General features: G+C 42.6%; 1 protein-coding gene across 1 annotated transcript in view; it reads right to left on the bottom strand.

The window, feature by feature from the left end:
- RBM20 (RNA binding motif protein 20) overlaps positions 1–10393 on the bottom strand; it is a 180255-nt gene extending 169862 nt beyond the window's left edge. Inside the window, exon 1 of the mRNA XM_090278575.1 lies at positions 9824–10393. Coding sequence (XP_090134701.1) covers positions 9824–9981 — 158 coding nt within the window. The 5' untranslated portion in view covers positions 9982–10393. The remainder of the gene's footprint in view (positions 1–9823) is intronic.
- Between the last annotated feature and the right edge of the window lie 1654 nt (positions 10394–12047).

Genomic DNA, 12047 nt, shown 5'->3' with positions numbered 1-12047 from the left:
ATGGACGTAACCCACAACCCAAGCACATGCCCCAACCGGAAATCGAACGAGTGACCCTTTGCTTTGCGGGATGATGCCCAACCAACTGAGCCACACCAGCTAGAGCTATTATCGTTCCCTTTTACAGATGAGAACACTGAGGCTCGGCATAGTGGTGGCAAAGCTGAATCTAGAACACAGAGCATGGCTGCTCCTGATTCTTCACACAACTCCACGCCACCTTCCCCACCCACACATATTTTCTGCATGAAAATAAAAGTACCAATCTGGAAGAGGCAAAAATAGCTGTGTAACTTAAATCTAAAAAGCATGAACAAACTGGTAGTCACAGACTGGCTCCAGGACTCACCCAGTTCAGGCTCACCCAGGGCAAGTCATCAGTCATTTTTAAAGTCAGCTTCATATAGTGATTTTGAAAAGGAAGGCAAAAGGTTTTTGCAAAGAGTCAACATAGCTTCAAGAGGATGCCAAAAAAATCGTGTAAGCTAGCAAAAATGACGTTAGCATCCACTCACTGCCACTAGCATTAAAAAGGATTTATATTCACTTTGTATGGACATTAAATACCTGCTGTAGAGGTTAAGTAGGAAGTGGCTGGCCCATCAGGTAAGTTCCTTTCAAGTCAGAACTACAAAAATCCAGAGGCTTCAGATATATGTACGGCTGGTACAATACAAACATATGTTCAGGACGTTCAGATTTAAACTATATTTCCATTCTAAAGGGATATTTAGTTATCATTTCAGTTCCACATATTTCACCCAAGGGGCTTTTATAAAATGTGGTCAAATTAAAATACAAAACCACTAGATGAAAGTTTGTTGGAAAACAGGATATTCAGAGGGTCTCACAGTAACTCTCCCACAGACAACTTACTAATCACACACACACAAAATGTCCTGTTATAATGGAGAGAGCTGGCAGTGACCACATTAACCAAAGCATCAAACTTAGTGGACCACACATCACCTGTTGCTTGCCCTTGCCAAAATGCTTAACCTGAATCTGGTCATGAAGAAACAACACACGCATCCAGACCATGGTTTCTTCTACAAGGCAACTGGCCTAGACTCTTCAGTCATGAAGGACAGAAAAAGGCGGGTATACTTGCTAAATTACAAGAGACATCATAAACAAATACAAAACCAGAGGAGTCTTGTATTTTTTTAAATAGCTATATGAGACGTTTTATGACAATTTGAAAAAGTGAGAAATCTGATATTTATTCGAAATAATTATTTGAGTAAGATTAATTTCCTTAGATATGATAACAGAATTACGGTTATGCAAGTTAATATCAAATAGTTGAGGGAGGGGTGACAATGTGATGCTCAGCTTGTTTGACAGGATGGAGCAGCGCCTGAGATGCCGTGGGGAGACCCAGTCTGCTGCCACCTGCACAGTAACCTATGGGGGCTGAGGGGATGGGAGGACACAGCTTACCCGAGGATGCTTTTTGTAATCCTCCTGGGGGATGTGAACAGACTAGAGCCAGTGGATAAAGAGTCAGTTTAAGAATGTTCTCCATTTCACTTTCCTCTATTTCCAGGCAGATAAAAGGGGAGCCTAGCAGAAAATGCAATAGACAGAAAGATGAGGATTCCCATCCAGGCCTGACTACTACCTTGCTGTGTGACCTTGAACAATTCACTTGGCTTCTATAATGCTCATCTGCCTTTCCAAGAAAAACAGGAGGGCTGGTACTAAAGCAGGTCTCAGATGCCTTCCAGGTCTAACATCTAAAACGTTCATGGGAGCTGAGTCTTAAAGACAGTCCAATACCAATATGAAATGTCTATTCCTAGCTTTGTTCTAAAAAATGGAAAGTTTTCTTTGATTATAAAAGTAATATATGCTAACGAAAACAAATAGTATATAAAACGCGCGCACGCGCGCTCCCGCACACACGCACAAACCACTATAAATGCATCACCTCGTGTCAGAACCACTGTTAACATCTTTATACTTGTTGTTTAGATGTTTTTCCAGGTTTGCAGGCACCTGTATAAGTCATAATTTTTTTGATCTTTATTGATTTCAGAGAGAGAAGAAGAGAGAAAGAGAAACATCAATTGGCTGTCACCAGGAGAGGCTCCAACAGGGGAGCGAACCTGCAGCCCAGGCATGTGCCCAGACAGGGATCAAATTGGTGACCTTTCAGTGTATGCGGACCATGTTCCAACCAACTGAGCCACACCAGCCAGAGCCATACTCATTTTTTAGAAAACATGAGACCCCTGTGGACATGCTGTATGTGACTTATTTTTAGTTAACATTATTATATGGTTTATATTCCATATTAATAAATATAACAGTATTGTTCAAATGGCTGAATGGTACACACTGTAATACATTCAAATGATTTTATTTTCTCAACTAAGAAACACTTAGGTGGTTTCTAATTTTTGTTCTTTTAGACAATGCTGCAATAAATATTCCTATGTATATAACATAAAGCCTATAAGTCAAAATTTGATCACACAGCTCATCTCCCCTTTTTATGCAGAAGGTTAAAAAAAATCTTTAAAAACTCAAATAAAGGCACTCCATAACCCAGACAATCAGTGACCGTGTTAGCCCAGAAGGACGCAGGGCGCAAGGAGACCTGTCCTTTGGAGGCTCTGGAAACACTCGGCCTCTTCCACTCAAGGATCCCACAGAGAAACCTGAGGGCCAGCTTTTGGACAACCACGACCTCTTCACAAAGTGTTTTTCAGGCCACGAGCCCTGGGCGGCTGTCTCTGCAGCCCACGCGGCAGTCTGACTGCGCGTCACGGTTTACAGAGTCCAGACTGCGTGGCAGCCAGGCTCCTAGAAGAGCCTCTAAGTCTTGTATTTAGGTTTTTTGCCTTTAAAAGCAATGACATCACCAAACACACTCCCATCTGCTTGTGTTTAACACAATCCAGTTTAGACACATGAAAATTATTGGGTCTCCTGAATTGAAAACAGAGCTCTTTCTGCAAACTCAAGTATTCATTTTAACATTCAAAAATAATTAACATTCCAAAAATAATTATTTTCACTTTTAAAATTTTCTAGTGACTAGGAAACAATGTAAAACATCCTCTTTCTCACCAACAGTGGTATCTACTCTTCTGACTTAAAATTATGTCACTGATTCAAACATACCTTACTGGAGAAAGCATTCAATTCACTTTTTGTGGTTATTGCTGTTTTCATGAGTGCTCAATCTCACAGACATGTACCTGTACCCACGACTAAAATGTAACTGCGATGGAATACATTTCATCAGGTGTATAGCAGGAGAGGGGACGCATTCTACAATACACGAATGATCACTCAGCAATATTCCCGGAGTGCCATCGATCATTTCCAATCCCTGGAGAGGCTGGATTAGGAAGGTTAATTGGCTTGTCCAGGTCACGCACTCCCAATCCAGGGTTTTCTTTTCCTCTCTGACCCTTTTTGTCAGAAACCCAATAATTAATTTAGAAAAAAAGATGCTCATTTTACACTTGACAACACCAGACAGATCCTAAATCACTCTAGTCAATAATGCATTTTAAATAAATCAAATGAAGTAACTTTAAAATACATACTACCCTGTCTACTCCTTCAGTGTCATGACACTGGGGGTCAAGTTTAAGGGCAGATCTAATGAATAAGAGCCAAAAACAAATTTGGGAGAGAGTCTTCAGATAAGTTGCAAAAGTGAAAAGTATTTAAGGTGTCCAGACAGCAGTGAGAGGTGGTTTCCATGTTTGGGCTAGATGTGGGAAGTGGCAACTGATAACTGATGGGTCTTTACTGTGATCGAGAAAAAGCAGGTGCACAGAAAGGGCAGCAGCAAATGGCCTCATGTGTGCATCCTTAAAGCAAATACCCACATTAAAAGAAGGGCAAAGTGGCGTGAAAACTATCTTTATGGAGTGACAACCACTCCCCTGTCCATGCATGAGCCTCAGCCTTTTGTTTCTGAACACATGGAAAGATTTATTCAGCAAACTGAGCTACAAGTTATTAACACCTCCTCATGCAAGTTGCTCAATGGCTCCCTTTTTGTTCATAAAATGCATTCAAAGCAATATGTACCATCTCCCTGATGGATGTGCTGTCAGTGAGTTAGAAAAGTTGCCATCAAAGGGACTTATTTATCTTATAAAAGCCAGCAGGAATATAGAAAAGATTGATTAACTTGGCTGTAGCTTCTGCTTCTGTAAAGACTGTATCATACTAGAATATGCATCATATTTGTAGAAATATGCATCATAACCAAAACACACAAACAAAATATTGGGGTGGGGGGAGTCCTTCCCTTCCACCTCTTTCTCAAACAGCTGGCAGTGATGACTTGTCCCCAAACTTGCTGTCTGTAAATGTCAAAGACTGAAACCTTAGTTGGGTGGAATTTAAACAGTGACCACCCACCAAGCCAGGCAAAATATCAGCCCCACCGCTAACACCCCCTTGGCGGTGTTGGAAACCAAATTCACATTCCTGATTCAAAAATGTGCCTATTTAATTAAAGTCAGGATTTCCCAGTCTTCTCACTGGTGGGAACAAGCAGTATCAGGTTTCCAGGATAACACACATATCACCAAGATCCAACCAGGTTCATTAACCAGAGAGTGAAATGCCATGAACTCCTTTCTACAACCCACTAATTACGGTCTTTGCTCTGACTCCGGAATACGGATCACTTTACTTTCTGCAAAACTTTTCAGCACGGTATTCTAAACACAGCTACCAGTCACTCACACCAGCTGCGGCTCCACAGCAACTTTCCCTGTTAAAATACACAAAATCTTATCAGTTAGGCCATCCGAAACAAGATAATTACTGTGGCAGGAAATAAAAGTCAGATTAAGTGGGATTTTGAGGCACAGGAGAATCCTCTCGGTTTTTTGTCTGACAGGGGGCACCAGGTGATGAAAGGAGAAGGGAGCCCTGCCTCTGGATTTCTCTTTAGAGTTCTAATTCCTCTATCTCAAGCTTCTTCCATTCTTGCTTTCCACGTTTAGTTCAGTCCATTTTAATCCTATCCCTTGATAAGACCCTGGTTTCCAACATTCTGTGGATTGTTATTTATCAAAGATGTGAATTGAGCTATATTGATTTGTCTACTTGAGGATTAGCTGCTGTGGGCAGGAAAGAAACATAACTTTAACTGGAGTTAAAAAAAAAAATCCTACAGTCGCAAGAAAAATAAATCAGAGAGAGAGAGAGAAAGAAACTGGATAATGTGGGATCATTTCACTGTGAGTCAATCCTGGTGGGGTTTCTTTTCCCCCTGGTAACTATAAAGAAAGACAAAGAGATCCTAAAACATTCCAACTGACAGATCTGGACTTTTAAAATTATTAATTTGATTAACTGCTCAGGAGGTAGCAAAAGAATAAGTGTACAGAAGAATAAAATGGGTGATAAAATTTTTCTTCTTTTCTTTCCCTACGCCCCTGGCATTAGAACAGCCCTGTGTGCACCATATGTATAGTCATTTAGCATGACTAATGGGAATAATGTACTACATTTCATAATACTGATCTCTTTGGACATATCAGAAAAACTCATAACTTGATAGCTACACTTACTATCTAAAAGTACTTATCACAACAAACCATCAAACAAAATATTCTTTAAAAAAATTTTTAAGAGACTTTCTAGAGAAGCAAAGAAACTTTGCAGAATGCTAAAAAAAAAAAAAAAAAGAGCCCGCCCTTTCTCCTTCCCTGTTTTGGGTAACCACTTAATCCTCTCAGATGTTTTCTCCTGCTGAATGCTTGTCTTACGTGCAGTTTAAGATGGTATTTAAAATTGTCAAAATTCTTTCTACAATTGTATCCCTGTTTCCCCTAAAAATGGGCTCAAACTGATGTTAGAAACTGGCACAGATGTTAGAAATTCCATCCTTTTTTCAGAAAGGGACCGAGTGTGAGTTAGATAATGTCCCTTCTGGCAAATTCTTATTTCACCCCCAATTGTGGGTGTAATTTTCAGCATGTCCATCAAAGTGAATGGACATCATACAACTTGCCTGCATATCCCTCCCTGAGAGTTGAGTGGAGATCTTCCCAAATGCAGAATGTCTGTAAAAATTATCTGCAATCAGAGTGACTACTTGTAATATTTTCTATTCTGAATCAAGGGGAGTACTTTGCTCTGAAAACACACTCAGCGAGAACACAGTCAGCGAGGGTAACTAACGCCATGCAGATTATAAACTTGAGAATTTAAAGTTGGATTTATATCCCACAAGTCACAAACACATGCAGGTAACAGTAGCTATCACATACTAACCCACAATTTTTTCAATTTTTATTATTCATTTTTATTCATTGCTTATCAAAATAATCTGGAAAGAAATAACTAAGTCATCTATTCTCAAATTAAATATGCAACCTAATATCATGCATTAGCCAGGAATATTTTGCTGCAAATCACATAATCTTGGAAAATCACCTATGTGTTTGTTCACCTCATAGATGGTGTGTGTGCTTATTTGGTTAATTTTCACTATGATTAGTGGTACACTTAATAGTTGCGTTTGACAACTGTCTTCAACATTTCACACACAACTGAGTGGCTCTGTTTTCATTCTAGAGAGAGTTTTAAAACCTACAACCTAAAATTTCAATTTCTAATGTTCATTAGGGTTAATAACTTCTTATAAATTAAGAATTAGGTTTATTTCAAAGAACAAAATTAAAACATGGAAACAAAATATTGTGAGTGTTTATGAAGATAACACCTTAAAAAAAAAAATTCACCAAAACACACCAGTCGATGTTGTCTTATTTCTACTAATATGGAGAATACATTTTAAGTCCTGAAATTATTTTGATTTCCTAAATTCATCCCAAATCTCCTCTAGAAGTGTTGCGCAAATGGCTTACATGATACTTTACATTTAATCCGATAATACTTCCACAGCAGCCAAATTAGAGAACGTACATTTAAAACAAATATCTTACAAGGTATGAGTTATGTGTGTCTGAACATTGCTGATAGTCGTTATAGATAATGCCAATACTGGCCAGGAGTCAGGAGTTAACAAGAGCGGAAAGGTCATGAACAATTCTTGACTAAAGCCAAGAACACAATTTAAAAAAAAAAAACAAAAACTAAATATCCCTAAGTAGAACAAAAGCTCTCCACAGAAATTAACTTTCGATGCAATCTTCGTAAGTGCCGAGACTGGCTTCCATAAAACAAACACCAAAATCAGCTTCGTTATTCATCATCAGACCTCATGTGTTTATCGACATAAATATAATATACAGCAGTTTTCTTAAGACCAAATATATGTGAATAGGAAATAGTTTTTATTATGATCGTGACAATTATTTTACCAAGTCATTGACTTTACCCCAAATGAAAGCCGTTATTAATGAAAATCAGTAAACCTAGACATTAAGACGTGAAAAAATTCTTGTAATTCTTAAACGCTATGCAATATGAAGACCAATATCTTAACCATTGTGAAGGAAATCAAAGCTTCTCCTCTTATAAATTACATAATAACCTCACTAGAAAAAAATACAGGTTCCACAATAAAATTTATTTCCTATTCAATCCACTGGCGGGGAATTTCATCCAAGGTCTAGTTCACAAAATTCCAAATCAAGAGGCCGACAGCTCATTTTGCGGCTGAAGGCGATCTCCACACTACATTTTCTCAAAGATGGCTGATGCAAACAGCACCTCACAACTACAGAAAAATGGTTGCTCAGATTAAATTATGCAAACACAGTTTCAAAATAACATGCTCAAGTTTCAGCGCATTAAAGGTGGACCTGCAAAGCATTTGCCATGTTATCCCTGGTCCCAGTAGAATTCCAGTGGGCACTGACTACGGGGGAGCACAACCCCCAAGTCATCCTTATATAGAAATACCTTGAAAGATACGCGCACAAATATCAAATCCCATGGGCATATTCATTGGCTTTGGATCTGGCTCCTACACTAATCTGTCACTAATGCAAAACAAGGCAGAGCTATCAGGTGCTTCTTGAGGTCTCCATCCTGTACTACTGGCAGAAGGGACCATCTTTGAAAAGCTCAGTCTCATCCTTTAAAAGTAAGATATTCCTGATATTGAATTTTCAGAATGAGGATGAATTTACAGGGTAAATTATGTATTATATGAGGTAATGGGACATACACTTTAAATTATCAGTTTTCTATAAAATAGCATTTATTTTCAGCATGGCAACATTTCATAATCAGACACCCATCTACAAAGATTTTTCTGTGACCATAAAACTCCTAGTTTTTTCCTAATTAAAAGTAAACGATAGAAAAATGCAGGGCGATTTTACAACACTAAAGCAAATTCAGTAAACAATGTGCGGCTTAATCTTAAATCACAAAACACTGGCCGAGCAAGAAGCACATTAGATGTTTCCCAATTAGTAATTGGTCAATTAGGTATATTTTTTAGTAAATGAACTTCAGGTGTTAAACATTTTTTTTCTCTATTGGTTCATATTTATATTAAAAACTAAAGAGAATTGTAAAATAATGTACATAAACTGTCAATCATATTTAGTAAGTCTTAGCTGAAATAATCTGCAAAAAATTAGGAACAGAATGACAATATAAAATACTTTAATTTTCATATAGTTGGAAAGTTGCTAGCAGTTGAAAGCTACATAAAAATAAATTAAAGCAAAAAGTTGTCATAAACGGAGCTTTGCACTCTGCCAGTCAAAAAAAGGGAACCATTTTGTTCTGAAATATACCAGCGTTCTTTGATGTCAAACTTGAATTTTCACTATTCTTTCTATTACATAAATCAGTCTTAATAACAATATTTATTTAAATACCATTTATATCCCATTACTGGTTATTTCTCTTACTATATTTTCATAAGTTTATATAACTCAAAGCATCCACGCAGCAGCGCTGAAAGAAACGTCTGCTCTGTTCCATAAGGCTGATTTTGCTGTACTTGCGTCTATTTCTCTAGTTTCCTCAGTTTTGCCGAAGCACTCACCATTCAGACGTGGCTCTACTTCTGAAACTAGTTTTGAGAACTTCACTACGAGCTGAGGGAAACCCTTAGGAGAGCAAATATCCTTGAAACAAACCAACATATTCTAGGCCTCACGCTGTCAACCAAAATCTCGGAAGAAGGAACACAACGCCACGGATTTACTTTTGCGTCCTCGGGTGCGCTGGAAGAGTTTCGAGGGGCAGGGGACCACCCCTAACCTACTCAGGCGTTGGGAAGGCCGGCCGGAAAACTCATCACGCAAGTCGCACTGGAATGGCGAGATGCTAACTTTAATGGAAAACGGTGGCGCAGCGGCGAACTCCTCCCAAGGGCCTCCTTGAAAAGTATAAACACGTCTTACAGGGCGAAGCAAAACATGGTGTTTACAAACACTCACCACCCCCTTCACCCTGTGTTATTGGTTGACTTCAGGGGTACCTTAAGAGCGATTTCTTGGTGGCGGCATTTCACTTACACACCCTCACTCACGCACGCACACACACTCACGCACGGCTCTCCATACATTCCAGTGGCCACTTAGGACCAGAAAGATGAAATACAGTCTCTGGTCCACGTCCCCTAACTTGAACCATTTTAGTCCAAAATATCCAGGTCCGTCCCTGAAGAAGAGAAAAATGGGATAAGGAAAACCAAAATTACTTTCCCCGAACAACTTGGCTCCCCTGTCCGCAACCTCACAAACAGCCGGAATGACGCTAACTCTGCCGGGAGAGTGGGCAGGAAAACTTCAAACGCAAGGCGGCCGGGTGCAGTTTAGCAAGGACTGGAGAGATGAAGCCACAGCAGGGGGAGTCCGGGGCGTGTCCCCCCTGAGCACCCCCGCACCCCGCTGCCTCCACTTACTTTTGGATGATCTGGGGTAAGCCAGCGGGGGGCGGGGGCGGAGGTGGAGGTGGCTGCATCCCTCGCGGGCCTGGGGCTGTGGGCGCCGGGGCACCAGGCACGCTGCGGGCATCTCTGTCTGGTTGCTCAGAGCCGCTGGGGTCCGCGTCCTGGCTCATGGCTACGGCCAGCACCGGGTGAAGCGAGAGCTTCCCGGCTTGTGGCGAGAGAGCGCGTGCGAGGGGCGGCCCCGGGGCACGGGCGCTCACTGGCCGGGGTCCGAGTGCCCAGTCCCCTTGTCCTTCCCGGTGGCGCGGGGAGGAGACGCGAGGGGCGGGGAAGAGGCAGTCCCGGCGGCGCCGCCTCCTCTTCCTCCAGCCTCTGCTTGTCCGACAGGGCCACGCTGGGGTGGGGGCCAGGGGCGTCTCCCAGCCGGCAGGAACCGCTAGGGCCCGGGGTTGCTTGGAGTCCAGGTGGTCTGGGAAGCTCTGCCCGCAGGGTCCCAGTGCGCGCGCTCCGCAGCACAGCGCAGCACAACCGCGTGATGCGACCGGACACACGCCAGCCTGCGCCTGGCCGCTGAGCTCTCGCTTCTCCCTGGAGCCCGCTGCTCCGGGCTGTCCCGGAGACGGCGCGCGCCGCCTCGCGCGATCCTGCCAACCGAAGCGGACAGAGCGCGCCCGGGGCGTCCGCATGCAACGGCAGTGCAAAGTGCGCCCGGCTTGGCACCTTTCAGCGGCTGGCGCCCAGCCAGCGCCAGTCCTGGCTGAGGGGTCCCACTCCGCTAGAAGAAAGCCCGGACATCCCCTGCCCCAGGTTGGTGGGACTTGTATCCCCGATTCTTAAATGACCAGGCCCGAAAGCTCTCCAAACTGTCAGTTCCAGCTGCTGATTTCAGGGGTCCCCAGAAGCAGCTGGTGGGATCGCAGTGGTTTGTCTCCCCACCCCCATCCCCTCTCTAAAAGACCTGCCACAATCCCGCGAGCGCAGAGAAAAAACCAAGCATACTTTTTAAATTCTTGTCATTTGCCGGCGAAATCTCAGTGGAAATGTGAAGAAAGAAAAGGATAGAGTTCTTCGACTTCGCGCCACCACCATCCCCGCCTCTGTGAAGCTCTGTTGGTTGCCCAGGCACCCGTGTGCGCCAGTTCACCTAGACACACCGGTTCACAGTCATGGACTCGGGCATTCTGCCCTGAGGAGACATCCCGGCAAGGAGCAGCTTAATGTCCTGGCGTGGTTGGGGAGGCACCTGGTGCCGAAGAAACTTCTAAAACCACGGAAGTCACCCAGGAGGTCCTTAGTCTCCTTCGCGCTCATGAGTTGTCTAAATCCTGACCCCCTGCAGCCTCAAGGGGCAAGGAAACGTGTCCTTGAGTGCTTTGGAAACCAGAGCCCGTGCCAGGGTGCTCCGCAGCCTGGAAAAAAGTTTGCTGAGGGTCTCAAACCCACCGTCCTTCTCCTGCAGCCACATGGAGGAAAGTTCTGGATATGGCTTCTCTGGGACCTGATTAAAGATGATTTCTTCTCTTTCTAGACTGAGTTCCCTGTCAACTTCCCTGCCAGCCTTAGGAAACTAAGCCTCCCTTGATTTGTATCATCTTACCTTGGTCTTTCCGCTCAGTCCCTCCTTCCATTTCTCCCCACACCCCCTTCCTACAGGTAAAATGATGCATCAGTTCCTTGAATTCATGAGGATCATCACAACTGGCAAAACTGAGTTTCACCAAAAACCCAGGTAAAGAGATATTGTTGTCCCCATTTCACAGACGAGAGGGTATCAGGGTGATTTATCCCACCAAACACAGCTCTTAGGAGGCTGCCCCAGAATGAGTCTTCTCAGGCTCTCTGAATGTTTAGTTCAGCATCTTTAGTTTCTGTCACTAAACTCCTGGCTATGGTTTCAATAAAAGTCTACCTTCTACCACGGGCACCTCCTTGGTTGAGAGAAATGACCTGAAATTAACATTGCAACTCTCCTAGATACTAAAACTAAAACCTTCCTTGTGCTGGCATTAAAATCTCTCTCTGAGAATCCTCCAAGACCTTTGTGAAAGAGCTTTGTTTTCAAGAAGACAGATCTGTTTTTACCAGCTGAGTGACTCAACTTCTTCAAGTACCAGTGACCACAGATAGGTAAATGGGGAGTAGTGGTTTACACGGTTGCTGTTGAAGTCAGAGACAATGTATCTTGTATATTTGGTGCAGGAGGTATTCAATCTGACAATTACTGCAAACATGATTC

The sequence above is a fragment of the Furipterus horrens genome, unplaced genomic scaffold (assembly GCF_987537825.1).
Source record: "Furipterus horrens unplaced genomic scaffold, mFurHor1.1.pri manual_scaffold_5, whole genome shotgun sequence".
NCBI lineage: Eukaryota > Metazoa > Chordata > Mammalia > Chiroptera > Furipteridae > Furipterus > Furipterus horrens.
This window is presented reverse-complemented; position numbering and strand designations above follow the sequence as displayed.